This window comes from Hippocampus guttulatus, chromosome 18 (genome assembly GCF_054856545.1).
Source record: "Hippocampus guttulatus isolate MCC_2025c chromosome 18, RoL_Hgut_1.0, whole genome shotgun sequence".
In the NCBI taxonomy this organism is placed as follows: Eukaryota; Metazoa; Chordata; class Actinopteri; order Syngnathiformes; family Syngnathidae; genus Hippocampus; species Hippocampus guttulatus.
This window is the reverse complement of record NC_141278.1, coordinates 6,601,499-6,629,067: the sequence shown is the minus strand read 5'-3', so window position 1 is coordinate 6,629,067 and position 27,569 is coordinate 6,601,499. Positions and strand designations below refer to the sequence as shown.

Here is a 27,569-nt window from a genome sequence, read left to right as displayed (position 1 = left end):
TTATTAGGCCACAATGTTTATTCAGTAGTGTTGTTTCAACTTATAGGTACAATACTGTCAGCTTTTTGTAAGACTAAAAAAAATAATAATAATAATGTTACCATTACAGTCATCCATGCACACTGAATGCCAGTCAAGCTGTTTCAACCCCCGCCTCACGCTCACTGTGAGCATGATCTTATCTAAATGGTAGGCACTTTGAAGGTTTAAAACATTTGTGAATATACATTATATATACCGTATTTATATATCTTTCCATATACTATCAAGCTATTGGAAGGTTAGGCCTCTTTAATTAAGAACAAAAAAAAAACGGAAAGTGGAAAAGAAGTGAAGTGGCCATGGGGGGGATAGTAGGCTTGGAAGTTGGAAAACTGTGAGTCTTTGGGTTTGAGAGAAAAAGAAAAAATGGTGACTGCCATACTTGTGTCGAACCTTCCACCTGTGTCTTATTGTATCTGTGCTGTTTGTTTCAGTGGTATGTGCTCCGCATGTGGCCTGGTGTTCGCGTCCAATGAGGCCTTTCACGGAGCAGGTCTTTGGGCCCGAAGCGTCAACATGGGCACAAAGCAGGAAGTGGGGCAGGCCATTGACAGCTTAACTGGCCATGCTCCAGTCGGACTAAAAAAGAAGGTGGGCGGGATGGTAAACAGAGGGAGAAAGAGGCCGAGGAAGGGTAGAAGGACACTAGTTTGGCGAGGACGCGGTCCGTTAACACATTGGGGGAAGATGAGACTTCAGCCCCCCCCCCCCAAAAAAAACAATAGTGTGCAATCTGAAGGGCAAAGCTTTTTTTATCATCTTCTTTTTTTAGCACACTGACAACTCTTCCTCCATCTTTGACCAATTCCTGGGTTTGAAAACAAAATGCTGCCCCCCCAAAAAAACACACACACACACAAACTGCGGTGGATAAAACAAATAAACAAGACTTGATGTCATGCTCACCTTTGTTTAAAAAAAAAAAAAAATGGCCGTGAGAGCAGAAAAAAAAATTTAACATCGCAATCTGAAGGGAGGAAATTTACATTGACTATTAACAGCGTTAATATGAAGACCAAAGCGCTTCATCAAAACTACAAAGGCATTTTTCAACATCAGAGAAAAGATAAATTAATGTCATACAACTTTAGAGATCAACATCAGACATGCCAGGACAAAATTTAAAAAAAAAAAAGGAAAACCATAAAAGCGGGATTGATACAGTATAATTATTTTCAATTATTTCCACTTTTGATTTTTTTTTCTTTACACATACTGCTACAGTTAAAAGTAGTCAGTGACTAAACACAAGCTCCTTTGACAGAAGACAGATGCAGTTGATTTTCTCACCTTTACAGATCCTGTTTGTGATATCTTTTTAAAAATATATATTTTTTAATACAATACACTGACAGTTGCCATAAAATGAGGAAAGCTTGTTTGGGAAAATAAAAAGGGGGGGGGGCAGGAAAAAAAATCTTAAGAACAATATGCTATGCAAAAGCTTTCCGTTACGCTATTTTTCCATGAATCAACATTGTAACGTATTGTTGTTTCTCATGTTCGCTGCTGCCGGGCGCTGCAGCTCGGGCAGCCTCTTGTGATTTGTTGATCCCATGACTGGTGGGGCGGGCCTTTTATGCATAAAACTCCTTGGTCGGGGCCTTCTGATAGGCTGTGCCGGAAGGTTTCCTCTCACCCAGGTCATAGCTGCCCTCGTCCTTCTTCCTCATGCGGTAAACCAGGAGTAGGATGAGGAAGATGGCGAACAGGAATCCAATCACCCCGCCAGCAATAACAGCTGACAAGCACACAAAGAGGAGGTTATTTCGATGAGAAAATGTCCACGAATTCACCTCGTTCGCTCTGACTGCAGCTCTGCCCACGAATGATACGAAACGACCACAATTAGCTTATTTTGGTCAGCTCTCCCACATGGGCCTTTTTATTGTCCTACTCAGTTGGCGATTTCTCGTGGGGCCTCGATCTACTCTCCGCTCCCTTTGGCTTCCACATGTTGACCGGCCGCTCGGCCCTCTGGGTAAAGAACCTCACCAGTGGCCAGTTGAGAAACTTGTGGGGGGGAAATACCGTATTTCCCGCACTATAAGGTGCACCTAAAAGCATTCAATTTTCTCATTTTCTGTGCCTTATAATCCGGATGCGCCTTATATATGGATCAATATTCTGATTTCTTGGACGTAGTATTTGAAATGTTCTGTAAATAAAGCTGGATTGTATTGTATTCTCTTTAGCGTAGCTCCATCTAGTGGAATGCTAACACAACCGCGGCCACTATTGTAGCTTCTATTCTATGCGCCTTATCGGGCGGTGCGCCCTATATAAGATAAGATAAGATTTCTATTTTATTTTTTTATTTTCTATTCTATTTTAAAATAGAAAAACTGTTTTAATAGGCCATTCATTGAAGGTGCGCCTTATACTCCAAAGCGCCTCACGGTGCGGAAAATATGGTAACACACGTGTGGATTGAATATAAATGGAATAAAATAATGGTCTATTCTCTGTAAACGTCATGCATGAGTGCTAGTTGTAAAGACAACCAAAAAGCAAAGATGGACAAGAGCGCAGATGACCATGAATAATTTCATCTGGCATCTCATCTGAAGATGGCATCTCGGTTAACAATCAGCCTTCCAAAACGGCACACACTGGATAAAAATGTGCCTATCAAAAGAAGTGAGACGCGAGGCAAGCTGTCAGCGGGCGGCTGAGCCGATCAGCGCAGGGGTTGATATAACAACAAAGCGTACGGGAGGTGCCAATCAAATGTTTTAACTCCAGACATGCAAGGGAGAAGACAGATGGGATCAGACGGAGTACGGTATCCGTGTTCTCGAAACCCAGGCAGAAGGCGCTTGAAACGCCCACACCGGTATGAACTCTACAAGGTCCCATGGAGGAAGACGGAGAGAGTTTATTAAAGGCATTTATTTTGAGAAGTGGATCAGGTGGGAAACTTAAAGGAAAAGACGATTGAGATTCCATGCCGATAATATCCCGACATACCACAAATGACAAGAAATGGAGAAATGAACTACAAGCGCAATGACTGAATTCTTCGTCAAAAAAGGGAAACGCCAACATTCAGGAGCTTCTAGTTAGAAGGAGTCCCCCCTCCCCACCCTCATTTGTCTTATTTGTTCAGAATGGAGTTGTCACATTTGTTTCTCAAATCTATTTTTGTAACTCAATATTTTAACTCATTCAGTAGCAGCCAGTTCTAGACCAAGTCTGAAAACAAACGTCTTTGGTCGTGAATGAGTTAACTTTCTTGACAATGGAAGACCTGACACCTGACATTTGAGCAGCACTTCGAAAACCTTTTCAATTTCTCTAAGGTGTAACATACCTGCCAGCACCTCCGTCCTTTGGAAGAGGTTCTCGGTGCGGACCTCGATGGGCTCTTGAGCCGAGCCTGGGGCGCTGGTTGTACTGGTTATCTGGTTCCTCTGCATGTCCTCTGTAACCGGCACTGGTGGGGCCTGCATTTAGAATGGATATGTGAGAGAAAAGGAAAGGAGGAGAAGACAAAAGGTACAGGGGGCAAATTAGGTCAAGCTTAGGTAGCTTGCGAGTCTGAGAAATGACCAAAGGAGGAGGACAAATTCTCTGATACAATCACTGAGGACTTCATCGATTTGCTTACTGGTCGTCAAGAGTTTACTCGGTTGTCAACCCGAAGCAGGCCTACATCATGTAGGCCGGCTAAAAATTTCACTGGACTGTATCCAAGTTGCCTCCATTGATTAGCATAGCCTAGCGACGTCTGCGTGAGGAATGGTTGCATCTGGGATGATTCCAGGTTGGAGTTCGGGTTATCCCCGTGATTTTTGTGTCAGTGAGACAGCAGGTAGGCCACGCTTTAGTGAAGCCTTGGCAACTAATCTCCAACAGATGTAGGATCCTCTCTAGTGTATTAAGAGCATGGCACACAAGTGAGATGTAGCATGGCCAGAGTACGCTTATCCTGCGTCATTAGCACCAACGTTAAGCTTTTTCATGAGAGTCACCTGATAATGTGTCGTATTTAAAATATATATATATTTTATAATATTATATGTATGAGAGAGAGAGTAGCGAGCTCAAAGAGAGAGAGAGTAGCTAGCCCAAAAAGGTTGCTGTGACGATATAATCCTGGCACATCATTTTGATTAACATTTGAGATCAGTTCAGTGTTTTCTTTTGTTTTTTATAATGAGCAAACTACATATAAGTTATACAAGTTCTCTCCACCCGCCCCCATCGTAATTTCAATTTTGAAATGCAGTGATTGACAGCAATGATGAATGAATCTCATTCAATGCCAAGAACATTTTTTTAATAATTTTTTTTTTTTTTTAAGAATCCAGGCATGCCCTGCGATTGGCTGGCAACCGGTTCAGGGTGTCCCCCGCCTACTGCCCGAAGACAGCTGGGATAGGCTCAGGCCCCCCCTGCGACCCTCGTGAGGATGAAGCGGATTGGAAAATGGCTGGATGAATCCAGTCATTCAATCCCAGGTATGTCTTTATGTATTTTGTAAAGAAGAGTCTGAAAATAGCTGCCCCCAAATGAGTTAAATTCTAAAAAGCTGCTTTGTGTGTGCGGGCGTTTGAACGTTGTGACGTTACCATGAGAACTGTGCTGCTCGCCGAGGGGCATCAGCAAAATCATTTTGTTTTGTGATTGCATTTGTATATGATCTCCGGTACTTGATATGATTCCATTTCACATGCACAATCATTCATCAATCACTGCCGACCTTTTTGGTTCACATGGATGTCATGAAATCATAAGACTCCGCATGACTGCAACTTTTGTTGTAGTTTGCTCCTCCAGTCAATTATTCATTTGAAGCACCACCTTAAAGCATAGTCTGGTTTTCAGGAGCCTGGCAGCAAATCAACCCAACAACCTGTTCCCACTATTGTGTCATCCAAGGATTTCCTTGATTTACAGACTTGTAAATACGAAAGGCAATGGCCCCCGTTGTGTTCAACTGACCTCTGTTCTGAATGGCTTCTTAGATGCGCCGTCGCCGGCCTTTTCTCTGACTGTAGCTGCCTCCACCTTCGTGCTGAAATCTTTGGTGGAGTCCTTGGTGGGATCTATTGCTTTGGGTGCGATATACACCATACTGACGGTCACGACTTCTTCGGCCACCTCTTCACCCGCACCTGGGAGAGGGTGAGATAAAAATTGATATTAAGCTGTTGCGCTCAAACTGTTCATCTCTTAACTCGCATGACCTTATTTTCTGCAAATGTTCAACTCCCACACTGCGAGTGAAACATCGACTTGTACTTGTGCAATGTTGGTTTGTTTACACCTTAAGTGAATATTTCTGACCTGAGCCAGACCCCGAGTTAAAGTCATCGTCGTCTTCGGGGTAGTAACCTCCCGAGCCGGTGTCATCCAGGTATAAGTCGTCAGCCTGGGAGGAAGTCTTGGCTGCCTCTGCTATCTGCAAAACAAAGAAATCGGAAGCTATCAAGAATTGTGACATGACAGCACCCCAATGCACTGCTGACGTATTAAAACTGGTCACCTCCCGCCACTAACTGTCTTGAAAACTGGACCGATTGGTTGGAATGTTTGTATTGTCGGCTTAATCGGCGAATGGTCTTGAAAAGGCTACAAATCAACATAGCGCGATGGTTTAAAAAAAAAAAGTCAATTAACCCTTTCATGCACCTGTAATCTGATAACATGATAAACTGTCAGCTGTATTAACCGCTGTCCCTGAAAGGGTTAAAATTGAATACAAAAAATGAACCAACTGCGCTCTCCAGGAAAAAAAAAAAAAGATCAAGTCTTGTATGCATGATGTGCAGCAGATAGATGGTTTTTTTTTTTTTTTTTTTTAAATACGCGTGCAATGTATGTGTTGTGTTGAGCGTATGTGACTGGAATGGTTATAACGGCATCCATGGCAACATCCATTCAGGTCTGATTGACTAATCTGCAGTCGGCTGTATTGGAGCTTCTCAATACTAATAGTCCGACTCAGAATGGAAGGAAAAAAAAAAAAAGAAAGAGCACACACAACAAAATGCCATCCCTATGTGGATCCGTTTGCTACAGTTCCCAGGTCAGCTCGAAGGAAGTTGCCCCGATAAACTTGAGGCTGAAAGACGTCGGATTCGAGGGAACCGTCAATTGGCCTGACAGAAAGACCAATGAGGGGGCTTTCTTTTGTTGGGCGCAAAGAATAGACATGCTGCGAGAAAGCCAAGGAATTGGGTAATGAGACCACACTAAATGTCTGTTCAAGACCAGCTATGTTTGGGCGGACATAATGTGCAGATGGGCAAAAAAAAAATTGACGACATTGTCAGCTTTTCAAAAATAATTACCAAGATGAAAATCCTGGACTGCTACACATTCGCGTTTATTCAAAACAGACAAAAAAAAAAAGGCGCCTTTTGTTGACAAATATTCACATGCGTCTAAACGGTGGTGCTTTTAAGTAATTGTGCAAATTGCATTTTTGTCAAGCATGATGAAAGAGAGGCGCTGGCGACTCTCCATGACAAAAACGTTGGTCCACAGCGCTGAAGGGGCGAAAAGTGAAAGAGACGAGGAGGCGAAGATTGAAACAGAACAATGCCTCAGTCAAGTGACTTGCGAAAGAAAGGCTCTTCATTGCTCAGCCGCCTGATCAAAGAAAGAATTTGTTCAAAGCAACTTTATCTCAACCTTACTTGCCTTTTATTCCTTTCGACCCCTCCCCCATCACCCCCGTCAATGCGGCCGACCTCGCAAAGCCATTCAGTGTTCTGTGTGCTCCACAGGTCAAAATGCATCGCTAATAATATGAGCACAATGGGGCAAAACGAGACAAGGGGGCCCGTTCACATGGCGACAAAAGATGCTAATGAGATCGAGGGCCACACACGCGCACAACGAGAAACAAATGAAAGTATTTCCGTTCGTTCATTGATCCGTAAGCGCGGGAGAGCAAGCGAGCGTTTTAATTTGACACCGCGTCGTCATTCAAGTCTGCTTATGCGTGCCTTTTTTTTTCCCTTAAATATATATATACTATATATCATAAGACCAATATACTGAGTGGAGCATGAAGAGGTTTAAATCAATTCTTCCTTGAGTGCAGCATCAAGAGGTTCCAATCAATTGTTTCTTTTCGCCACAAGTTATTCGCTATTCTTCCAAATCCAAAAGATACTGCCGATGCTTAAACCGTTTCTGCGCTTGCCACTTAAACCAAGCGGCGAACGCTGTTTTCCCGAACGACGGGTCATGCGGTATTTCGGTGGAAGGGTTTCTCCCGTTTCGATAAAGCAACCAGGAACATTGCGGCGGATGTGGGCGAAGGGAGGAAGGCTGCAGGGTTCTTCCTCGGGTATTATCGACTTGCTGACACGGCGTATTGTAATTCGCTGCCTTGACGGGGTACTGAAAGGCTGACTGAGCGCTGGTGGAATAAACACAAACCAAAAGGCAAAGAGTGAAGAAAAAATGTTTCTATATCATAACAATAGCACAGGCAGGAACGCCGATGATTTTCCACGAGCCTGGAACAAAGATGTGAAGTTTAACAGCTGACACTCACTTCTCCCGTTCTGTGACGTCGAAAGCAATTATCGCCGTAAGAAGTGTAGATATCACACACGGATGCCGGTGCTGACCTCACCATGCGGCAAGTTCACACAGACGTCACATTAGCCCGCTTCAATTGGTCTTGTCTGAAACGTACAGGCGGAGAAATTCCAGATCGTCCGTGACGGATTTGAAGTGCTAATTTTGCAGTACCACTGCATGAGAGGTACTTTGTTCGTAACAAGAAGACCCGAAGCTAAAAGCAACCTTTTAAACCAATGCGATTGAATCACCCAGAAGTCCTTTGACTCAAGTTTAAAATTAAAAAAAAAAAAAAAAAAAAGATTGTGAGAAAAATAAACGTCATAAAACGAGGAAACAGACAACTTTCTCCATCATGTGATGTTAAGGCGCAGACATTTTCAATATACCGAGCTCTCTGTTGACATTAGCAGGTAGTGACTCCATTCCGCTCTTATCGCTGGACGAGGCGGCAGTCCGGCGACGACTAATGTCGAGAGGGCACCAGAAGCCTGAGCTACGCCACGGCAGCTCTATTTTTACAGCCATTGACCACTCATTTCACTCACTCACATTTTTTTTTCCCAGTTTGAATACAACAGAGTGAAGAGCTTTTCGTTTGTCAAGTCATCACTGAAGACTGTTTAAAACCCTTTCGGGGACGGCGGCTACTACAGTGTGCATAAGGGTGCATAAAAGGGTTATGGTTGAGTCTAAAAAATAAATAAATCCATCGTCCACAACACTGAAGAGAGCGCTTTCAGTCCTCCGTCAAGAGTCGCTCTTGGAGCGCACCTTAAGCTATAAATGTCCACCATTTAGAGAGAAGAGAGCTCAAAAGCAAAAGGAAGGAGGAGGCAAACATGCTCTTGGTTGAAGGCTCATTGTGCAGTCGAGCGGGCGCACAAAGGCACACATTTTCAAAGCTTTAAGTCAAGGCTCTCTCCTTCACAAAAACGCCCATAGAAATGCACCACTTACCCAAGACATATGTTCTCCACGTACCAAAAAACATGACAACTGTTGAGCAAAATTATCTTTTGGAAACCAATGTGCAAGGTCTCGGGCATGAAAGTCCTGGATCTTGAAGTCCCAACTGGATTCTTGATAGTTTTCATGAAAAAAAGGTAACAAAGAGTCGAAATCTGATTGGAGGCTCTTTGATGGGACGTACTGTAAGTCCTTTACTGTCATCATCAAGCGCCTACAGGGCTGGAATTTTGATGAACCGCTCTCCCCAACGGCACAAATATGAACTTGGGTCAGGTCAAAGGGAATGGTGATTGTCAAAATTCACACACCCTCATCTGGCTCTCAAAGGCCTGAGATGAATCAAAACTGGGACTTCAGAGGGACGGGGGAGGGGGGGCAAGTGCGAGAGGGCTGGCAGACAGAGATCCTCCTCCAGCCGTCTGCCGCACTCTTGATGTTTCAACTCTGTCTTGGAGTCTACCTCATGACTTAGAATCTCTGACGAGACCTCGAGAGGGAGAGAGATCTGTCACTCTGTTTTGAAACACAAAGTGACGAACCGTAGTTAAGAAACTGTAAACTTACACGAACCCTGCGCCTCCCAGAAAAATGTTTGGCCCGCCAATTTACAAAAACTTCCAACCTACTCATGTATTCATTCAAAATCTGCAGCACTGGCTTGGGATGATTTTCGATTGCCGCCGTCACACATGCTGACATGCAGGCAAAAGGCTGACTTGAAGTTACAGATGGGCGTGTGTGCGTGGTGAATGACGTTACACTGAATAAAGTACATACAGAGGCAAAAACGTGTGCGAATATGGGTTAAGTGTGTCTGCCGTTGCGCTCTTTGAACCCACTCAAACTTTTATAGCTCTCCCGGGGATCATAATAAGGAACTAATTGATGCTGCCAGGCCCAGGAGAGCTGGAGTTCCTGTCGGAAGTCGACACAAATCAAACTCGCTTTGAGCCCGTCGGGTCTGGAGCTCCTCCGGCGCTGTTTTGAGTGCGTGTGAGAGAGCTACGGAGAGCGCAACGGAAATATACGGCACATGCCCGCCTCGAGTTGACATTTTTGCTTTACGTCTCTTTAGTATTGTTACACAAACTCACAAACCCCTTACTCGCGACTCTCCCGGCTCCGGGTGTTAGATCACATTGCCTCTGTAGTTGAAAGATTTTTTTCACACTAGATGTTATTTTCGCCCATGTAGGTTTCGTTGTAGAGGAGTTTCCCTGTATTGGAAATAAGAGCAAAGCATACGCGCTCGTGTACACCGCAACGCTCCCGTTAACTTTAACGTACACACGTTGTGTTTCTATACAGTTTAGTGTCTTTGACAAATGCTCGGCTGTGTTTTATCCCCAGTGTCGTGTCTTTGAGCAGTTAGCATTCTGAGCTTCATAACAGTAACAGATGTCCCCCCCAAAAAATTCATTTTTACTAGACTGAGAATGCCTTCATCGCAGACCTGAAATATAAAATCCTCTGAAGTGCAACCGTGTGTGCCAGGAAACAGACGTTTGACATTCAGCTCCAAAGGAAAATTGCCACGAGTGTGAGAAAACTTTTTTTTTTCATTCTCCATCAACCTATTATTCAGAGGATGAGGCACAGTTTTTAAAGGTGCATTAGGCGCAATTTTACGTCCCTCTGAAGATCAAGTACACGATGTAAAACCGCACGTGCGTGCTTTCTCCGAGTGCTCACTGCGTCGGCACACTGGATCAATCTGTCGCATCGGATACCAAAGACGACTACAATACACATACGAAACGGGCCTTGGTTGGATGTGAGGAAATTCGGATTGGAGTGTTCACGCACCATTTTTCATGAGCCGTCTTATGATGGCTCTCGAAGGCTCACTTGCACTTTTTCTTTCGCACCGTGTACAGATCGTTGACACCGTGCGTCACATATTGAAGGCATCTCTTTTTTTTTTTCCTCTAACTTAGCCCTCAGTATGCCTCCAAATAAAGGAAAACTGCTCACGATAGTGTTTCTAGTGAAGCTAACGTTATGACTGTTTTTTTAAAGGAAATTATAGCGAAAAAAGAGAATGGTGAGATGGTTTGATTTGGCTAAATCTACTATCTTTACGTTTGTAGTCCTAATAATAAAGACATGTTAAAAAAAAATCTTAAACCGAGCAGTGGACGTGAGGAGTCCCGCTGTGAGTGTTCACCGCGTCGAGAGAACTTAGTGTTCCACCTTCAGCCACTTTACGGCAAAGTAGAAGTGAGCCTTTTGTGAAAAGTAAGAGTGAACTTTACCGCTTGAAAATTTGTGGTTTAATATTTCCCTGTAAAATCCCCTTCCCTGACTTATCCTTGCCCGTCTTTCACTCGCATGACTACACAGCCTTGCTAGCGTTCACTGTGGACACCGCTAGCACAAAATGGCCACCTCATCCAACAATGTAAAACGGGTCCGGACGCCTACAATACTTTGCACGCGTTTCATAATCGTCCAGTCTGCTTTTCGCTGTTCGTATAACTTGATCCTGAGGTAGGAATCGAGTGGTAGGTTAACAGATTAAAGTCGTTCCATGAAGTCATGTTCAAGCATTTAAAGTACAGTAAATGGGTGCCTGGTTGTTCCTTTGTTGTTTTCCAGCAAACGGGCTGACACAATTTGTCGTCCTACCTTAACATATACATGACCAGTCAACCATAACTTAGCGCTTTTGAGGCAGTATCATATGTGACATGCCTCACTGGCTTTTCCTTCCCTTCAGACATAGAAACACACAATACAGCCTCGATTATTTCCTCCCTTGCACTATTGCTTCCGAACAGGAAGAAAGTCCATTTCAAGGTTTCCTCGAAAAACAGACATGCTGAAATAAAGAAAAGGAATAGCGTGGAATCATTCCGCAATCCTTTCACCGTGTGTATGAAAAGCCGACCTTCCGCGACGCATTACGGGTTGATTTCATTTTGCTTTAATCATTTAAGCATTTCAACAAAACTGATTAAAGGCTGTCAGCTGCCTCTCTCGGGACAACGATGGGATTGGCGGCGAGAAATGACAGCCACCTGATAACATTTCTCACTCATTGCTGCCAGATCTCACAAAGACAAAAAACAACAACAATGTGGAGTTCATATGGCCTTGTTTCAAGAATACCTCAGTGCTGTGGTATCCAGCGCTCACGGAGCGTGACTGCCTTTCTGCCTTTCTGCACTAAGAAGTAGCAAATTCCCAGAGTCCGCCAACTCCACTGCTCCCTTTGCAAAATGCGCCCCCTGTTCTCCTCCCCACCCATATGCCTGCCTTCTTTTGCTCCCCCAGATTGGGAATTGGGGAAATTCCTCAGCCCGGTTAAACGACTCCTGATACACATGAAAAAAAGGGCTTCATTCTTTGTTAGATGTGAAACACTAGACGTTGGGAAATGGCTTCAACTTCCTGTCATATGTAACACAGAGGAGGGAAAGATTTGCCATCTTTCTTCCCTCCAGAAATAAAATAGGATTCAAAATATCCATCTTTGCAAAAGATTCTGTTCGACAAATGCCCTTTGTGGTTCAGTGTTTCTATTTTATAAAATAAAATGAAGAGCTGGCAATTTGGAATCATGACTTTCCAAAGCCGTCTTTTTTTAGTTTGACTCAAGAGGTTCTTCAAAATAAAACAAAGCCTTACTGGAAAGAAATGTAATTCCCTTTTCAATTTGATACATCTACGCCCTTTTTGCATGTGAAGCGTGCTGAGCTTTGAATAATGACAAATGATGATGCAAAGTTCACACTGGGGGTGCTTACAAACACAATACCACTCAAGGTTTCTCATGTTTCCGTGCAATTATTTGACCCTTGGTTCAGGGCACCAGAACGGATGCATCTATATACCCGTAGCACTATTCTTGGCACCAAGACGCTCCAGTTCTCCCTTGATGGAGGCATATGCCGCGTACATGAGAAGCAAGGGCCCCAGAACAGTCTTGTCTGCTGTGTGGTTAGGCAAAAATGAATCACGGCTGGTTTGAAAGCTGAGCAAGATCTCCGCTTCACAGAAGGAGGGAAGATGTGTAGCGGGTGAGCAAGAAAGAAGGTCTCTCTTCATCTCTGTTTCAGGGATGGTTAAATGCAAAATCCCCAATTATTTGCGGGGAAATGTTGGCCTTTGACCCCATTCCCATTTCCAATTTTGATTATTAGACATGCTGGCCTGCTGGTCGACTGGTTAGCACGTCGGCCTCGCAGTGCAGAGGTGCAGGGTTCGATTCCGGCTGCGGCTTTCCTGTGTGGAGTTTTCATGTTCTCCCCGTGCCTGTGTGGGTTTTTTGCGGATACTCCGGTTTCCTCCCACGTTCCAAACACATGCATGGCAGGCTGATTGAACACTCCAAATTTTCGCTAGGTGTGAGCGCACATTGTTGTTTGTCATTTGTGGAGATTTTTTTTTCTCCAGTGGCTATTTTCTTTTTTTTTACCCGCTGCTTATGAATAGTTGGAGCTGCTTATGGGCCTTCAACTTTTGCAGCATATCATTATTTTATTTCTACCCCCCCCCCCCCCCCCCCCAAAATGACTTTTTGATACTGCTATAGCCATTCCAACTTAGGAGGTTGCTAACCTATTTGCAAAGAGAGCACCGCGTGACACCCAAAATGATATTCAAGTCAGCAAAATTTTAATTCCTAATTCAACCGACACTCTCGAATGCAATCAATAAAGCCGCTAATGATGACTAAAGTGCTCGGACTTGACCTGGCGACGATGGGTTCCAGCTGAGATCGATCATTCCGTTCTATAAACCTCTGCCGCCCACGCTTCACCTTTGCCCGGGACACATAACGACACGCACAGAAAGTGCGGCGACACAAACTCCCAAATGAGCGTGAGCACATATGCTCCAGACGATGTTGTTTTAACCTGCGCGGTGACCCGATATACGCCGTCCACACTCACACACAAACAGGTTCAAAAAGAGACAAGCATACTGGATGATCAACTGTTGCAGCTCATTTGGGCACAATGCTATTCATTTTTCTTTTTTTAACGAATAAAATCACAGCCTGGAATTTGTTTTGTTTTATGTATCTGACGATAATTAGGTTTTATGAATGTGAATGCTTGTTGTATAAAAAAGCCTTTGTAGTTTTTGTGCCCTCCCTTTATTGTTTCTTGTTCAAGTAATGCGAAATACTACCTGTGTGACGTACAAGTGTTTCGGTTTGGGTGCATTAAAAGGTTAAAGTTCGGTCACGTGGTGTCAAGCCCCCCCCCCCCCCCAAAATGTGTCATGACTTCATTGCAATTTACAGCAATGATTCTATAAGGTGTGAAGGGAGGGGCTGTTAGAACGTTCTATTCGGGTTGAGCAGTTTCCCCGTCAGCGCCTGCTGTGAGCTGCACCCTTCAAGTGCTCAGTTGTCGCAGGGACACTTTATTTCACTCACACCTCCGGGTCTGCTTTTCGCTGTCACTTTATCGCCTCAAGGGCATGCTTAGCATCAACTCTTGCTAGCGTGTGAACTAGCGTTGCGGAAAATTAACGGCAAGGTGTTGGGTACGCATTCTTTTAGTACCAAACTCTTGCTTATTTCCTTTTTTTTCTGCCAATCTAGCCATACAAAAAAAAAAAGAAAAACCCCAAAACATCCTTTCTTTGCGACATTAACACCTTGCTGTAAATGTGCTTGAGGATTGAATGGGACATGAGTCCTCAGTCTAACTTGTAGCTCTGAAAATTCCCCATGATGGCCAAAAGCCAAAAGGTGGTAGAGTGAAAGAGAAGCAGATGGAGCGATGGCATGCAAGGTGGGGGGAGGAGGATGATTTTGCCGCTTTGTTGACTGATCTGATGCAATCCCCGCTGCAGCAATTGAATATCCATCCAAGCCTTTGCTTAAGAGGATTTGCACTCGGAGGGGGGAGTTGGAAGGCCATGGGCACTACAGTGTGGGGGGGGGGGGGGGGGGGAGGTGGACCCATGATGGCATCGATGAAAAAGACATCCGCAAACTTAAAAAAAAAATTGAAGGATTGAGTAAAGAAAAACTGACAAAGCAAGAGCTTTTTTTTGGTCAGACAATATGCTGTGCGTCACGTGTAGGCTATTTGACGAGAAGAAGGATGTGAGCAAGGCTGATAGAGAAGTCAATTCTGTCAAAAAAAAAAAAAGGAATCAGGAAAGGAAACGAGCATAGCGAGTATGACATGACAGGAGAGGTGCGACAGGTGCTGCTCTCTGATCCCATTATCCGGGGCTAATCCTGCCTCGGCGGTGAGCACGTTTGTAAATTTGTTGGCAAACGCGCTGGCGCGTGCGCGCGTGTTTACGTTGACGAAACTGAACAAAGGGGAAAATGGCCTTTGTCATGTGCAGATTCACCACGCGCTTGTATGATCAGAGGGTGTGTCATTTTGACCGTATCACCGAAACATGTCGCGGTCATACGTCAGCTCATCTACAATGCGGTGAGGAGGCGCCATCGTGTCTCCCTAATCCAGTCTGGGCTGCGAATGCCTGATGATGACAATTTTAAGGCCCTGGAGATGGAAAATATCTGTTGTAAGACATTCTAATCCTCCTTTAATCAACCCCAAGACAAAGTGGCACCAAGTAATGGCTGATATTGCAAAAAATTAAAAATACATACAAAAAATAACATTCCACAGAAAAATAAATACTTCACCTCAAATTAAGATACATACATGTTACATGTTGGAGACGCTATCTCTGAATCACTTCTTTTTGTTTGTGGAGTAAAAAAAACAAAAAACTTTTTTTTCCATAACCTTTCATGACCTTTGTCAGTTTTTGTTTAGTCTGCCCCTCACTGGCCAGGTATGGCTACTGCATTTTGAAGTGTGCGCTCCTTGATTGGGTCAAAGGTTAAAAGCAAGATGGCCGCCTTCAGGCAGGGTGTGTGGACAAAGAGTTCGCCATGCAAGCAGGCCTCTGGGGTTCGGTGAGGTTTTTCAAAGCATTATTTGAAAGCGGCATCGACAGTCTACGTGATTTCAAGCTTGGAAGTTCAGTTTCGTTTCTTCATTCTCAAGTTAACTACCTGTTCGAACATCGGCAACTTGACTCCTGACCTCGTTGGCAGAACAAACAAATGATGAGAGAACGCATTGAAATTGCTACTTGTGATACTCTCAAAAGACACTTGGTGGGTTTTTGCCATCAAATTTAGCAAATACAAGCACTGACATTTATGCTAACTGAATGTTAACTTAATACATATCAATGTGCGGGACACTTAATAGCAGTTGTTGGGTACGTGCGTGATTTCTATCATCTACAAAAGATACGACCAATTTCGTCGCAAGGTATTCGGGGGATGTAATACGTTTCCTCGCAAGTAAAGCAAAACCATTTTTTCCACATGAGTGTATTTCAACCTCCGCACATGCATTCAGGACAAAGATTAGGAACTAAATTCCATCACCTAAACATGTTTTGGAATATGTCTGCCGTATTTTCTAGTTGGGTACATTTCCAGTTCTTTCCCCGTGCTGTTATTAAGCAAGAATGTGTGGTTAAAAAAATATATATATTTCAGGCTGGTTTTCCTAAAAGGTCCTAAAACAACACAATGTTCTCATAGACCGCTCCACCCAGGGCTCCAGGTTTACTTTACCGCTTTTTTTTTCTTAACTAAGATGGTGGCGTCAAGTCAGTGGAAAATAAAATTACGGAGAATTTAAGTGACATCATTGACGCAAGTCTAATGGGGAAGCTGGGGATAGAGCCACTATCAAAACCCCGCCAGGCGACAGCTGTTTACAGCAGCATTTGCACTCAAAGTCTGACAAAAAGTTTGACTAAAAGCCTCACCGAATCAAATGGAGCTAAGTGCAAGCCCACTAAATGGAAGCAGAACTATATGCAATCAGGTGAATTTGTCAGCAGTGATGTTCATCTGCCATGAACAGATGTTGCGAGATTCGCCTTCACCAGATGCTTTCAAGCACTGCAGTTTCAAGTCAATTACAGAAAAGCTCTCTCTAATTGTAGCGTGTAGTTATGTCACGACCAAAAGTCGGCTAGATTTTAGACCGGCTAAATGCCTGTCTAAGTTGTGGCGCAAGTGGTGTGTACTGTATGTTGTACATTGTGTAATTGTATATATATATTTTTTGTCATAGTTTTTCCACCCAAAAATGGTGTTTATCGGCGATGGACGTGTGAACAATGATGGCTGTTGAACACCGGTCGACACGTCAAGTCTTTCGAAGCTTGGAAGGAACCCTTGAGGAGCAGGTACACTGACTACTTCCTGGATTTCACCTATTCTGGGTTCATTTTGCAACGTACATGCCATGTAGACAACCCTCTGCGCAGTTAAATCCAAAACGTGAACTTTTTAACGAAGCGTGTACTTATTTTCTTTCGAAAATCAAAATACGTTCCATGCGGCGCGCATGATTTGGTTTCTAAGGCTGCGCGCCGAATGATACACCAAGTCTGCCTGAATAATGGCGCGCTGGTGTGGCGGGTTATTCTGCTGAAAGGGTTTAACAGCAGACGGCATTCGAGGGCACAGATGGCCGTTAACTGTGTGCATTAGTCAAGATTAATTTGCCGGCTACAAGTCAGTGCAAAAAAAGTAAAATAAAATAAACAACTATCTGAGTATTCGTCTTGTAACATCATAGATTACAACTGCATCTTGACAGGAGAAAAGTAACATTGACACACAATATGTGCCAATTATGGATAATCTGTTGTCAGTACTGCAGTTGCTTGTCGCTAGCAAACGGATAATAGCATCGTGGGGAGAAAAAAAATGCAGCGCCTTTTATATTTTTGATCTCAACTATTAAATGTTAATTTAAGAGCATAACAGTGAAAATGAACATCTGGATATGAATCGGTTGGGCGACTCCTTCGCATTAAAATGCAGAACTGAAATAAATTGCAATACGTTCTTTTTTTTTATTTTTTATGGCCATATGCTTGAGAGACATTTTGTGTCAAGAATAAACCGTTTGGGGTATTTGTTGAAACGTTACGATTTTCGACTCAAATTGCAGCTGCAACAAAAATGAATATTGATGATATTTACTGCATGGGATATGTTGACACACCGCCCTGCGTTGGCATTTTGTGAAATGTTCTTATCGTGAAATCTCACGTGGGCTCAGTGCTTTTTTTTTTTTGAGACAACCAATTATTCTCATGCAAATGCTTCCAAATGAAGCCACTTCCATTAAGTGTAATTTGCGGCCGAGGTGCACAACTCACATCGAGGCCCTAATTTAGTCAACTCGTGTGCTGTTTTGAAACGCGCATCGGGGTGATGGAATAGAAACGCCACACATTGGAGTACAGTCCAGATTTTTGGTTTAATCCATTTTAAAGATGATTTAATTTATTTTTTATTTTTTTAAAAAGTACGTTGGAACAAGCACAGATGTGTGAAATGGGTAGTTTGCCATGTTCCACAGCGATCTTGGAATGGAAAAAAAAAATCAAACTGATGTCATGGCTTTAAAAAGACAGTAGTTTTTGGACAGTTAGATGGAACACATGTGGCTCGCACATTATTAGCCATCAAATAGAACAAAGTCAGTTCCACACGCAGCATTTGACTTCTTTTTAATTTTTATTTTTTTAACACGCGCAACGGCACTCGCGTGGATCCAAAAATAAATTATTGCTCGAACTGTAGTGACCCGGCTTTTATGCGCCTTGACATCTCAGGGTGATGAGGCAACCGGGCCATGTGTTTCTTATTTTGATGAAAACTTGACCCGCTTTACATTTCCAGACATGTATTTTTCTTTCGTACAGTAGATGAAAAGCAACGGTCAAGCTCCATGAACTTTAAAAGCGAGAGGCTCCGCGACCTAGCACAATTGAATCGTTAAAGTTGAAGATTTTTTTTTTTTTTGGCAGAAATAAGAATTAGCTTTGTGTGAATGATAAACTTTTACGCGTCTTTTTCTTCCATCCTTTTCACACTTCGCACAACAAACAGGCAGTCAGATCCTCTTTTGGGAAAGTCCTGCACAGCAAAAGGGATACACGCTTCACACTTATCACCCACCCCCCCAACACTAACGACTTCTCTGTCCTCGGTCGCAGACTCCCCTTCTCAAACTGGAGGTAGACAATAAAATCAGAATGAAAGGGGTGTGGGGGTGTGGGGGGGGGGGGTGGAAACAGACGTCCTGACACAGGGAGTTTTCCTCCACTTTTCTTTTTGTCACAACACCCTCCCCTAGCACGTTGCCAAGTTTCCATTTCCTGAACTAAATAAATGGAGGGGAAAGGAGAATTAAGGGTAAGAGCAGAAGAAAGATCAGAGAGTTCCCTTTTTTCAAAGTTAATATTTAATTTGATACAGTATATGCACATTCTCTTTTTGGTTGATAATTGTGTGTTCCAGTAAAACCAGAACTGCTGTTACAGTGGATATGAAGTAGCCAAATGGTGTCATAACCTACCCCACCCCAAATAGATGGAAAGAACTGAATGAGGTGGAGGGGGGGGGGGGGGGGGTGACAGCAGCCATGTGCCCTGTCATGCCATGCCACAATCTGAGACATTTTTTAAAATCAGATTTCCCTGTGAGTCAAACTGAAACAACACATCGACGTAAACACATTATTCCGGCTACTAATTGCAAATCCAGATGTTTTGGTTTTTTTAATTGATACCTGGATAATTCAAGCTAGCTAGCTAGGTTGCTTACATGCTAGCTAGCTAGGTAGCATGCAAGCAATCAATCTTCATTTGTGACGCGTCAATGCGATGATGTCTTCTTTCCGTGTAAATGGGGCAGACAGGAACAAGACACGGGAGTCAACATTGTTGTTTGTGGATCAGTGAGCATCTGCTTGAGTGACAAAACAGGAGTTTGCGCTCGGACGGAAAAGGAGCAGGGTGACTGAAACGGTTGCGTTCTCAGTGGTCTAGCGGGGCCACCGCTTCCGATTCTTGTCTAAGGTCCATTTAAAGATTGCATAACGTATGGCAGGCCGGGGCCAAGCGAATTACGCCCCCTGAAGCGTTTGAATGTCAGAAAATTGAGGTGGCTCCCTGAAGGGTAGCAACAACAGGCATCCTGTTTGACGGTGGCGTATTTATTTCGAAAAGAAACCAAAGCGGTGCGATACAACACAATCACAAGCATGGAATAGGGAAGGTGGGGAAGGTCTGCATCTTCAATTTGATGAGTTCTCGGTTAATGCAAAATAAAAAGCTCATCATTAAATATACAACAGCAGAGGCTGCAGTCACAGCACAGCATCTGGCTTCTTTTTCAATGAGACGACGTGTGACTTCATTTCAACCCTCCATCAAAACATTGATGCACCAAACTTTTTCTAGCTTGCTCATCTTATGTTCATTTTTTTTTGTAATTAATCAGGAAAAAGGCGCATGTCGACACCTAATTTAGCTGCTGAAAGGTCCACGCTTTCCCAACAAAGCCCTGTGTCTTCCTTCCGCAGCCTGGGAAAGAGTGTCATCAACAAACACGGAGATTGTGTCCAAGTGCATCCGAAAGTAAATGACGTGTGAAAATATATTTTGCGCACAGTGTAAGTTGGGCGGAAGGTCAGCCCACAAGGGCTCATTTCATTGCCACCAAATCAGCAGATGCAAAGCTATCATTCAAAGCGGAAAATTAAGCCCGAAAACTCCTTCGGGCCTGAGATGATCGCAATACAAAGCAGGCGAGTTTGTTTTTTTAACTCTTTCAAATGTGGGTTCCGCTTAATGCCCGTTCACCCTTGAAGTAACATTTTGCGAAAGGCTCCTCCTTTTTTTTTTTTTTTGACAATTTTGAAGGTAGTTAAGTAGTTTATCAAAGCAATCTGACCTCATAGGCTCTTTTGAGAAAGTGGCTGAGAGAACTTTCACCTTCAGATTCTGTTCACCACATGACTGCCTCCGTCTTAAATCCCCGCACAATCATTGCTTGTCATTTCTGGTCCATTACTGCCAATATTTGTTTGGTTTAGGTTGTTTTGCATTCTACTTTATATGTACATATTTTGAGAATCTACAGACGTGATAGATTACAATTCATTTGCAGTATGTTACGGAATGTTGACGATTTAACTTGGAAGTTATTCCCACCACAACATCTCCGTTTAAATGCATGAGCGATCAAACAAGTGGAAAATGGTTCAGTGGTCGATTGAAACGTGTAAAAAAACAAAAAAAAACCTTTGGTCCTTTCCATCTACACCAATTGTTGTCAAGCATACGGCACATGGGCCGGAACCGGCCCCGATGGGGTTCGATCAGGCCCGCGGGATAATTTAAAAATTAAAAAATGCATAAAAAGACACTGAATTAATATTTTTAATAAAAGGCAATTCATGTATTATCCGCACACTGTTTTCTCTTTAGTTTGTAAAGTGTAGGCGGGTTTAAAAAATCCTTTCTTTATAAATCTCGTTTAATCTTAAAATGCATGACTATATTTTTAAATACTAATTACTTGTTCAAGTTTTGTGCCATTGTAAAATCAGTGGGATCAGTTGCAATGCATATATGTGAATGATAAAAGTAAATTGAACATTTGTCTAAGGAAATCTAAGGTGTTTTATGAAATGTGAGGTATATGAAATGTAGGTACATTTCAACATTTTCCTCATGTTCTTGTGCTTCGCTATATCAAAACAAAGGAAATACATGATATTTTGGTTATTTATAGCAGACTATGGTAAAATTTTAATGGTCTGGCCCACTTGACATCAACCGAGGCCGTATGCGGCCCACAATATGAAATGAGTTTGACAACCCTGATCTACATGTTACGTTTAATGAGTAGAAGGCAGCAAAACACTTTCAAGCCCAAGCTTTGATTTTTGTCAGTAGCTTTCATGATGGTGACATCAACTCCGAGGGATGGCGTTTTATCCACGTGCTCAATTAGCCACCCAATAATGCCCATGATATTTGCTAATTAAAACACAAACAAATGAGCCTAAAGCAGGTTATCTACCACAAGTCGACCGTTGCGCCAAAAGACAATCAATGTTATGTGTCGAGTGACGGGGGGGGGGGGGGGGCCCTTCGGGCACGCTGATAAAGAGGAAAATGAAATTGATCAGGTTAAAGTGTATGTGATTTATTTGCAAGATGTCCTATTGTATGTAAAGCTCGAGAAAAAATGAGCTACATTTTTTTTTCGCTTGCATGAAATCCGATACTGTAACCAATACTATATTTAAACGCGCACTGTCTCAATGGTGTCGTTGAACAGGGACTGTTTACGCTAACAGTCACATGAGGGCAACACCAGGGTCAAACATGAGTATGCACAGTCAAATGTAACCGCGTCAAAACATCAAAACAAAGTCCTGGAGTGTCTGATGTGGCTAATTGGACCACCAGTTCGGACACAAGACCAGGCAGTGGGCCAGGCGGCAAGTCCCAACCCACAGGGAAACAACAGGAGTGGGGGGAATAGGCAGTAATGACAGGCAGCAAAATATGCCACTGCAACCACCAGGCTAATTTGAAAAGGGCTGCATGCAGATACTTGAAGGCAGTGCTTGAAGTGGGCCGTCATTTAGACATTCGCATAATGTAACACGCCGCCAACGCAAAGGCAAACTTCAAAATAAAAGCCAATGCAATAGACTTAGCAGGCTTTTATTTTGAAGTTGGCTCACACGGCGGAGCGATGGCTAGCTTGTCTTTTTGACATTTTGGTATGCCTTATCACAGTTGTTATTGCATGCGTAGATGGTACCAACGGCAACACGTCACCCCGAAATGATATCCAATTGCTAATGTAGGATACTAAGAAACCGCAAGTTAATTATGCCGTCATTGTACGATACAGCGCGAGTCTCCGCTGTTCGAGGACAGCAGCTAGCTGCTAACGACGAGTGCCCAGCTAGCAACAGCAAGTAGTCAGACAACTTTGGCTTTGTTTTCTTTCATTTATTCTTTTTCGAAGATGTCGACATAGGCTAGTTTGTAATTCACTCTCCGTGTTTACAGGAAAACTATGCTCCTAAAATTGCACTTTGAGTTATTTGTCATTCGCGGTTCTTTTTCATTCTTTTCTGATAAAATAAGAAGGTATCTTGCCTTGCTTTGCACTTAAAAGTTATTTTCCAAAAATCTTGTGATGACAAAACCCGTTAATTGTACTTGTGAAGAGCAGCCAGCTCACTGTAACGTTGGCGTTTCTGACTCACTTGTTGCGAGCCATGTCAACAATAATTGCACAGAACAAGAGTGGCCAGACTGTTGGTCAAATGACCAAATAACATATTAATTAGTGTACAATTTATTTCTTCAATTTTTTTATTTATTAGTTGGTTAACTTAATGATCAGATGTTACCCACTGCCTAATTTTCCTGGGAACAGTCGAATAAGGGGAGTGCCGACATTTTATTTTTAATCCACTTAAACCATTGTTTGGCATCCAGATCAACAAAGTAAAGGTGAAAAAAGGACAGTGTCAATCAAAATAATATCAGCATCTTTTTCGGCAGGATGTGTGTTATATTTTGGCATTGGCTCGATCAATCTGTGTTTGTAATGCTGTCGCCACTTCAGTTTGTTGTAAACCGTACTTTCAGCTGGTTTATTTGTATTCCACTGAAAGTCATAGTCGAATTGTAAGACATGCTTAATATGGGATTTAAGCATTTCTTTCCTGACGTCACGTTATCAATGGCACGTGACGCCTTGATTTATTTATTTTTTTTAAATAAGCATCCAAGCAGTGTTTAACTTGACACGTGAGTTCATTTAAGCCCATCGAAGATTAAAATTCTGCACACCGTGAGTTGCTTTTTAGCTCAACAGCCGATTTTGAGATGCTGAGTGGATCAGCGCGTCGTCGGTGTATTATTGATCAGACGACCTAAAAAAAAGCGATATTTCGCATCATAATTTTGAAAATCTACGTCGGTCTGGAGTTGACCTGCAAGTTGCTTTCTTCCCCCCACAACGCTCCACTCAACACCCGTTTTAGAGTTGCTCTTCACAAACTTACCCTTTCCCCGGAGAGGTAGACTGCCAAGCCGAGGGTCAAAATGAAGCAAACGTTCCTCATTATTCCGTTTTTTTTTGTTGCGGAGGGTAGTGCTGCACAGCAAGCGAAATGCCGTCTTTTCCCCGTCCCTTACTTCGCTTTGCTTTCCACGTCTGGCTCCAAACTCCTGTCGTTTCTCTCTTGGGACCACTACCGGATACGTGTTGCGTTTGTTTGGTTTTTTTTTGTTTTTTTTATTCCACCCCCACTGCTGCTTCTCGTGTAGTTTGCTTCGTATGCCTAGTTTTAGTACATTTGACAAATAAATGCAAAAATAAAGCGGGGAATGAGAGCAAAGTCCTTCGCGCGCTGCCTTGGTTGGTAAAATCCACGCGAGACGCGTCGGTCGAGCTGCTCTCTCTCTCTCTCTCTCTCTCTCTCTCTCTCTCTCTCCCCCCGCCCCGCTCTCTCTACCCCCCCCCCCCCCCCCCCCGCCTCGGAGCGCACTAAAGTGAAACACTCGAGCGTGTTTACGATTAAAGTAGTCGAGTTACGGAGCTGTCCAAATTGTTTGTATTACACGTCCGTTTGGAAATGAATGACGGTTCGTTGCTTGGGAGGCTGATAGAGTACGAGGGTACATTCGGACTAAAGACTAATGAATGGTTATACGTACAAACAAATGTTTGCTTACTCCAAAGTCATTTTTGTACATTTGTTTCTCTATTTGAAATGTTACTTTTGATCGCTGGGCAAGCAGCGCCGCATTGGGTCGAAACATATGTGTGCAGTGCCTCCCCCTGCTGGTGAATGCGAACCCTACACCTAAGAGAGGGTAAAAGGTCCAATATGTTGAATAACTTGGCACAGCGGGAGGGAAAAAATAATTCTGCACACAAACTGGCTTCTCCTATTTCATTACCTGGCATGCAGTACACATACTGAGAAGGGGAGGATCGGGTCAAAATGTAATACCATGTTTTTTCTTTTAAACCAAGAAATAGATATTGTATGTAGTTTGCATACATTCTTGTAGGCTTCTTCAGCAAATGGCATTTTTAAAACTACCTGTGGATTAACTTCACCTTCAAGTCAAGTGCTCAAGTGAAAGTGAAAGTTTTAAATAAAAACAAATGAAAGTGGCTTGGGAAAAGAAAAATACGGTCCCCCTGACTTGGTATTTTCTTGCATAAACCTTTGAGGCAATCACTGCAATCCAACGATTTTTGAAGCTTTCACTGAAAATGACACAAGGTATCTTAAAACTCTGCAGGGTACGATGATATCTCAAGGCATTCTGAAACAAAATGTGCTGCTCAGTGTCAGATAGTTTGGTGTCAGCTGCAGGTCACGGGTCCTCCAGGGCTCAAAGCACAACCACCCAAGAATGAATAAGAACAAAACATTAGTGTGTTTTTAAGAGCCCTGATCTAAACCCTATTCAACAATTGTAAAGTGAAACAGAGGGAAAACAACACCTATTTTTTATTAATTCATTTCAATCACATTTCCATTCATACTTTTGTGTCATTTCAATTTGGGCAGCCACCAAGCCAAACGATTCCAAACACGTCCATGTGACTTCATTAGCAAATAATAATAATAATAAAAAAACATGAGGCAAAAAAAAAAAAGGCCAAAGCATGCCTCCGACCCAGCATGAAAAATGAAAATAAATTTACCTCCTACCCTCCAGCATTCAAAGTTGCCAGAGCGAAAAAAAAAATAATAATCCAAGTTGGACGATTCAACTTTAGTAATTGGAATTCTAGCTGAAATGAGATAAGAACCTATCAAACATTGTCCAACAGAATCCTTTTATATGTTTATATAGAATATTAAATTCCTCTGGATTCAAAACGTGTGTAGCCAATTGGTGCGTCAGATTGCACGCCTGTCACCTGTCAAGTGTCCCCTCATTAGGAAGTTGAAGATAAGGTGACAGAAAGAGAAAGCCGCTATCAGAAGATAAAAAAGAGGAGGACGCACAAAGAGGATAGAAATGACCAGGTAGCAGGTTTTGCTTGCCCTCATCAAGTAGTTCATCCTCTGTTGACCTCTGCAACGAAAAGCAGTTAAAAAAACAAAAGTGACATTAGCTATTCAGGCTAAACCATCAAATGAGGAGAATGGTAGAATGTTAATTTTAATCAAGTGTAAGTTTAATTTTGGAATGTAATTTAAAAAATCGAATCACCCAGCCCCAGCCCCCCACCCCCGAATGTAAAGGCTGCCCGGGCTTTGTGTCCTTGTCGTTTTCAAAGGGCTTAACAGTACTCCTGGTGTCCCAGATTATGCAGCCAATTAGGCCGAAGGCAAAGCTCCTTCTGCTATTGAGCCTGGTCAGAGAGTGGCGCGCGTGTGCAGTATGTCGTATGCATGCGTGCTTGCACGGGCGCTTACATAAGGTGAACAATGTAAACAATATCAGGTATTATTTCTCAATTCACTGGTGAGGAAAGTACATGCAAATCGGATTTTCTGCTTTTTCCACAAGTCATTCTTTAGCAGGACGCTACGGCAGCAGGGTCTGCTCTCGAATTTAGATGCATCTATTTTCCTCTTGGACTTTACGGAACAATGTTTGAGGGTTGAACTGTGTCAGAGGCTTGTCTAGAATTCCAATTCCGAAAGAAGACAGGGAAAAAAAATACTGGTTGTGGACTGAATAGCACCTCCACCTCACAGTGCAAAGGTGCAGGGTTCGATTCCGCATTTCCGGCTCCGGCATTCCTGTGTGGGTTTTCTGCGGGTACTCCGCTTTCCTCCCACATTCTGAAAACATGCATGGCAGGTGAATAGCGCACTCCAAGTTGTGATTGTCAACGCATTTGGTTGTTCATCTATGTGTGCCCTGCAATTGGCTTGCAACCTATTCAGGGTGTCCCTCGCCTACTGCCCGAAGACACCCGGGAAAGGCTCCAGCACACCCGCACACCCTCGTGAGGATAAGCAGATTAGAAAATGGATGGAGATAGATATATATTTTTATATTTATCAGAACTTCTATCGTGGAACCATATATTTCTGACGGCATTCTCTGGGTCGCAGTTTGGGAGTTTGCTAAAATCGTTTTTCAACAACATGCACCATACGTTTTGTTGGTTGCCGTGGTACAAGTTGTGGCCTTTTGATGAATGATGCGCTAAACAACTTGCTTGGTTGCATTGTGTATGTACTGTATATAGACCCGCCTGACAGCGGCCAGTCGCTGTTTTAAGTTCCTCCATCTGGGCCTTGTTGTCATAGCGTTCAAGTCTGTAGTGGACTCAGCCTTGTCGACCGGCAAAGTAACATCAGCATTTTTCTGCTCTATGATTGGTTGATCAGAGCAAGCCAAGGTCGACAACCAAAATTATCAGTGCATTATCTCTACAATATACAGTATGGAGGGTTTCTACAATTGTGGCGCATACCACCACTCTGTGTTAAGAGGTGGATTGAATCTGAATTTTTGCATTTTTAACTTGGAAGACGGAAATACTCACGTTCAACATCATCAACAGTCACGTGATTGCCTTTGTTTCCGTAGCACTGGTGAGGAGGACCTGTCTGCATCCAAATGGGCGCGACTCAGGCTCTTTTTTTTCCTGAGCTCTGGCGCCCTCTGCGGTTTTCAATACCTAATTACTTCCTGTATGTAATTTATAACTACATTTGAGCCTACCATTCTGATCCTAGATGAAAATCCTTTCTCTTCCACGGCACGGCAATTCAGTTATATTTATTGAAGGATGACGCGATATGATACAACATCGCTTCTTGACGTCATTCCAAGCCCAGCCACGAGAAGAAACTGTACTCCTCTGTAACCCAAAACCGAACTTGATCAATTTGCCAGGAAACTACTGTACGTATGCCGAAATTATGACTTGACCTTTAATAATTCAATAGTCCGAGCGATTGACTTTATGCGATGTATTGTTGATTTTTTTTTTTAAACCTCGCCATCACTCGTATAAATAAACACTAAAAATTGGCAACAACCAATCAGAGAATTTGCGTTCTTTTTTTTTTTGGATGCGAGGGCAATTTAACATTTTTGTTCCATTGTTATATGTTAACGCTCGGTCCTTGATACTTCTGGTGAATGAAAGGATAGTTTTATTAACA

General features: G+C 43.0%; 2 protein-coding genes across 2 annotated transcripts in view; one reads left to right on the top strand and one right to left on the bottom strand.

Annotated features, from left to right (window-relative positions):
* sdc2 (syndecan 2) lies at positions 1–23,890 on the bottom strand. Its single transcript, XM_086136317.1, has 5 exons — positions 23,478–23,890; positions 5,335–5,449; positions 4,990–5,162; positions 3,356–3,488; positions 1–1,783 (listed from the first exon to the last, which is right to left on the bottom strand). The coding sequence occupies exons 1-5, from the start codon at positions 23,535–23,537 to the stop codon at positions 1,620–1,622; spliced, it is 645 nt and encodes a 214-aa protein (XP_085992443.1). The 5' UTR covers positions 23,538–23,890; the 3' UTR covers positions 1–1,619.
* Positions 16,743–27,569, top strand: part of ext1c (exostoses (multiple) 1c) — a 51,157-nt gene continuing 40,330 nt past the window's right edge. Inside the window, exon 1 of the mRNA XM_086136315.1 lies at positions 16,743–16,761. The gene's annotated coding sequence lies outside the window, so the exon portion shown is untranslated. The remainder of the gene's footprint in view (positions 16,762–27,569) is intronic.